General features: G+C 45.6%; 1 protein-coding gene across 1 annotated transcript; it reads left to right on the top strand.

The window, feature by feature from the left end:
- The first annotated feature begins 2,074 nt into the window (after window positions 1-2,074).
- Window positions 2,075-4,068, top strand: LOC103515332 (BTB/POZ domain-containing protein KCTD12). Its single transcript, XM_008480272.3, has one exon. The coding sequence runs from the start codon at window positions 2,561-2,563 to the stop codon at window positions 3,275-3,277; it is 717 nt and encodes a 238-aa protein (XP_008478494.1). The 5' UTR covers window positions 2,075-2,560; the 3' UTR covers window positions 3,278-4,068.
- Window positions 4,069-5,453: the final 1,385 nt, after the last annotated feature.

Below are 5,453 nucleotides of genomic sequence, written 5' to 3'. Positions count from 1 at the left end.
CATATTGTTTAAGATTGGGTGAAGATCTTACTCGATCCCTTCTACGACCAAAAGTGGCGTAACCTAAGGACATAAAAAACATATCCATGTACCCTTTTTTAGCCTTTTTTAGGGCTTTTAAGGTTAGGCAAGGGCTCTATAACTGCAAAAAATCAGGGGGTATTCTTTATGTGCCCCTTGTCTCAAACACTCCCGGTCTTTGTTGAAAAGGGTGCAAATAATAAAGACAGAGCAAAAATCAAACACAGTCAAAAAGCAAAGGAGCTCTGTTCCTGAGTCCACGCTACTAAGCAAAAGTCCCTCCTTCGGTTCCTCGCGCTTCGCGCTGGAGTACCGTGTAGGGCGCCTCGGGGCCCTCGCGCGTCGCGCTGCATTTGTTCCTCGCGCTTCGCGTGAGCTACGTGTAAGGCGTTCGGGGGCCGGCGTGCGGGCTTGTCCGGGCGGCTTTCGCGTGGTGTACGTGTTGGGCGTTCGGGCCCGCGCGTCGCGCTGGCATTTTGTTCCCTGGCTTCGCCTGGATACGACATTGGGGCGCTTCGGGGCCTCGCGCGTCCGCGGTGGCATTTGTTCCTCGCGCTTCGCGTGTGCATACGTTGGGCGCGTGAGTCAGTGAGTGAGTGAGTGAGTCAGTCAGTTACACAAGGGGCTGTATATATTTAGGACTCGCACTTCGTGCTCGCACCCCCCGGGGGCTTCGCGTGTTCGCTACGCGGGGTTGCGTATACGGTCGCGTTGCGCGCTCCCGGGGGCTCTGCGGGGTTGTGCATTGGGTCGCGCTTCGCGCTCCCTTGTTTACGGTCGCGCTGCGCGCTCTCGGGGGCTTCGCGGGGTTGTGCATGGGGTCGCGCTTCGCGCTCCCTTGTTTACGGTCGCGCTGCGCGCTCCCGGGGGCCGCGGGGGTATGCGTAGGGTCGCGCTTCGCGCTCCCTTGTTTACGGTCGCGCTGCGCGCTCCCGGGGGCTTCGCGGGGTTGTGCATCTGGCTTCGCCCCTGAAAACTAATATCGTCCCTGAGTCTTGTCTCGAAGAAATGAAAACTGAAAACTAAAAGCGAGAGCAAGCTTCGCCCCTGAAAACTAATATCGTCCCTGAGTATTGTCTCGAAGAAATGAAAACTGAAAACTAAAAGCGAGAGCAACCGTCCCTGAGTCTTGTCTCGAAGAAATGAAAACTGAAAACTAAAAGCGAGAGCAAAATATTAAACGTAGGAAAAGTTTCCTTGTTTCGAAGAAATGAAAACTTGGGGGTCGCGCTTCGCGCTCCTTCGTTTACGGTCGCGCTGCGCGCTCCCGGGGCTTCGCGGGGTTGTGCATGGGGTCGCGCTTCGCGCTCCCTTGTGGTCGCTTCGCGACTCCTCTTGTTTACGTCGCGCTGCGCGCTCCCGGGGGCTTCGCGGGGTTATGCATAGGGTCGAGCATGGGGTCGCGCTTCGCGCTCCCTTGTTTACGGTCGCGCTGCGCGCTCCCGGGGGCTTCGCGGGGTTGTGCAGGGGAAGCATGGGGTCGCGCTTCGCGCTCCCTTGTTTACGGTCGCGCTGCGCGCTCCCGGGGGCTTCGCGGGGTTGTGCAGGGGCTTACGGTCGCGCTGCGCGCTCCCGGGGGCTTCGCGGGGTTATGCATGGGGTCGCGCTTCGCGCTCCCTTGTTTACGGTCGCGCTGCGCGCTCCCGGGGCTTCGCGAGGTTGTGTTCATGGGGTCGCGCTTCGCGCTCCCTTCTTTACGGTCGCGCTGCGCGCTCCCGGGGCTTCGCGGGGTTGTGCATGGGGTCGCGCTTCGCGCTCCCTTGTTTACGGTCGCGCTGCGCGCTCCCGGGGCTTCGCGGGGTTGTGCATGGGGCTCCCTCGTTTACGGTCGGCGCTGCCGCTCCCGTCTTGTGCGGGGTGTGCATGGGGTCGCGCTTTGCGGTCCCTTGTTAACGATCGCGCTGCGCGCTCCCGGGAGCTTCGCGGAGTGGGCATGAGGTAATATTTATTATTTTTGACGATCTTTACGAAAAAAATATATTTGGACAGTTATATTTTTCATGAGAATCACCAATGTGGCGACTAAGGAGGGGTTCAGTTTATGTAGCTTTTTTTTAAATTAAATTATATACTCAATTAATAATTATTTAATAAATAATTGGTAAACTATCTCTTACCCTCATAAACCGTCAGACTGATGAAGATAAATAACAAGTTGCAACACAGACCACGAAGTTACGTACATAATTTTTCGTTCCACTACATCCAATAGGTACTCGATTTTATTTTTCTGTTTTGATGTAGGTATTCATTCAATAGTGGTACAAGGCATCTTTTTATCATATTTGTGTAAGTGTAGTTGGTAATACATTTAAAAGCTTGGGCGTTTCGTTTCATTTTTTATTTTTTAGAAATGACCTGAGGAATCTACCTGCCCTAGGATTTTGATAACTTTTTTCGTGTTCACCCTGTAGAAGTATTAATTAATGAGAGAAGGTCTTCATAAGCTTGCGCGCCAAGAAACTCCCATCCTCCAGTACTCCCCGTGTTTTCTGTTTCTGTATTGATTGCTCAGACATTATTTTCACATGTGTGTTTTATGCCAGTGTTAAGGATGGAGTATCCCGCGATAGTTGAGCTTAATGTGGGAGGTGTTTTTTATACGACATCTTTGTCTACCATAACTCGTGATCCTTCATCACATATCGCCCGATTATTTTCCAACCCCGAAAACTCACCCCAGAAAGATGCCAAAGGTAAATATTTTATTGACAGAGATGGTGTTCTATTCCGATATGTCCTGGATTACTTGAGGAATCAAATGCTTATTCTTCCTGAAAGTTTTCGAGAAAAGGAGAGACTACGCCAGGAAGCAATATACTATGGGCTACCTGCTATGATAGATTCGATATTTCATTCAGATGATAGCAAGAGAGGTGCGGGCTATATCACTATTGGATACCGAGGAAGTTTTGCTTTTGGTCGAGATGGATTAGCTGATGTGAAATTTCGGAAGATTACACGAATTTTAGTTTGTGGCCGAGTAACCTTGTGTCGAGATGTGTTTGGTGAAACGCTCAATGAAAGCAGGGATCCAGATCACGGATTAACAGATAGGTATACTGCAAGATTCTTCCTCAAACATTCATCCATAGAACAAGCATTTGATATGTTACAAGAACAGGGCTTCCACTTGGTAGGGAGTTGTGGGTCAGGTACAGCAGGGAGCACTGCCCCATCAGATTTGAAACCGGGAGTTGATGCAGAAGAAAGCCGTTGGAACCACTACAATGAATTTGTTTTCTGTCGCGAATAAGTTCACCAAACTATCAATATGTAAATATATAATAAAGGAGGTAAAGTAAGAATTTACCGGAATTATTTTCAAGAGAAACCATTTATGTTACACTCACTTTTCTCATAGCAAATTATATTTATGTTGAAGACCAGAAGACGACGTGACGGGTTGATACTTACCAAAACTCTTCGTTTCAGAAAAAAGGTAGTCAGGGTTTTTTTGCCAAAGAGGTAGGGGATAGTGTCCTGAATAAGGGGGTCAAAGGTCCGAACGAATATCTCCGCGCCTAGCGGAACCAAAAGGGCGTAAGTGGCATTTTTCATAGGTTTTTTTACTATTAGAGTTGAACCTGTCTAAAATGGAATCCAAGGGAACGGCAATTTTGTCCCACTTACAAAATTAGAGAGGTTGCCATTTTCATATTCCCACTTATGTGAATTTTAAATTTCTTCTTTCCAAAAAAAATATCGCGCTTGACAGATTTCCAAAAAATTCCCAGTTACAGAGGTCCACAGAAACAGCTCTCCCACTTACAGAGGCTTCCGACCGAGTCGCTAGTAAAAAGCCATTCTCCTTATACAGGGTGAACACGAAAAACGTAATATTAAAAAGCCTAAGGTAGATAGATACCTGAGAATCCTGAGGTCATTTCCAACAAAAAATATTATATAATTTTTTTTCTGATCTCGCTTTTTTTCCGACCTTCCCTTAAGAAATCGGTCATAATCGACACAAATTTTCCATTAAAATAAGTAAAATTGTCTTTTTGGTAAGTTTTAATTTAGATTTTCAAGAGGCAATTTTACCGGTAAAAAAAAATCTGGTGTGAACATCACACGACTTTCTATTACATTTGCGGAATACGTATTTGAAAAAAAAAAAAAAATCGGGACTTTCATTTTTTTTTCAAATACGTATTCCGCAAATGTAATAGAAAGTCGTGTGATGTTCACAACAGATTTTTTTTTTTTTTTGAAATGACTTCAGGAATCTACACTAGGCTTTTGGTTCCGTTTTTCGTGTTCACCCTGTACAGGCTCGAATTCCCCATTTTAACACATTTTTTTTTTTTGTAAAAAATGAAGGGGCCACGATTTTCTTCCCACTTAGGTTTGACTGTATGTGAGATACATATACCTATTCAGAACAAATTTTTCTACAAAATGTTTACTTTAATTGTAGCGTGTTTCAAGTTTTTACTTTTTTTTCAATGGAGCAGTTGTATTTGGGTAAAATTTATGAATAAAAGGTCGAATTCTATGAAAAAGGTTGTGAAAAAGTTTTATTTTCCGTTCTAATGAAAGAGTTCAAAAACGTGTGACGTCAGAGTTCAGTAAATGCGCAAAAACGCATGGGCACAAACCCACAAACACATTAACTGCGCAGAAACGCATGCGCACAAACACATTCCAATTGGTTTCATTTTTGACGGTTCGCGGAATCCGCGAATCGTCCAAAAAGAAGTGAATTGAAAAAGTAATATAACCCCAAGATTTATACGTTCAAAATAGCATGATTTGATATACCAGTTACAGTGGCGTAGCGTGGTCTAAAGTCAAGTGTGAGGCGTGTAGGGCACTAATTTCCATCACCATGCACATTACTAAATAAGTCATGCACATGCTTCTTCATAAATATTTATAGTCAATATTTAAGGGTATTTGAGTAAATTTTGAGTGTATGGCCGCCATACACGCCCTACATCAGTGGTTCCCAACTGGTGGTCCGCGGACCACTAGGTGGTCCGCGGGCAGGTTTCAGGTGGTCCGCGAAGCCGTCCAATAATCTACTTATATATATATTTTTTTTCCTACTCCTGTAAATTTTCGGTTTTCCGTTGAAGATGTACCAGAAGACATCCAGAAGGAGCTGATTGAGCAGCGGAGCTATACTGTAGTAATAGAAAGTAAAAAGGCGAAATCTGCCGGTATGCAACAGGAATAATATCCCTGAAGTCTCAGCTTTCTAACAATACCCATACTGTCCCATTACGTCAATTTTTCACGGAGTGTGAAAAAAATTTCTTCTGAGAAACACGTACATAAATCTCGTGCATGGTGGACTTCCGGCCTGAGCACGCCAGTGTGTATATTACACGAAACATTTCGACGCATTTTTACCCCTATCATAACTCCGTCAATTTTCAATGTAATCTCACGTTTGGACCATATGTTAACCTATACTTCCTTATTAT

This window comes from Diaphorina citri, unplaced genomic scaffold (assembly GCF_000475195.1).
Source record: "Diaphorina citri unplaced genomic scaffold, Diaci psyllid genome assembly version 1.1 scaffold1320, whole genome shotgun sequence".
In the NCBI taxonomy this organism is placed as follows: Eukaryota; Metazoa; Arthropoda; class Insecta; order Hemiptera; family Psyllidae; genus Diaphorina; species Diaphorina citri.
This window is presented reverse-complemented; position numbering and strand designations above follow the sequence as displayed.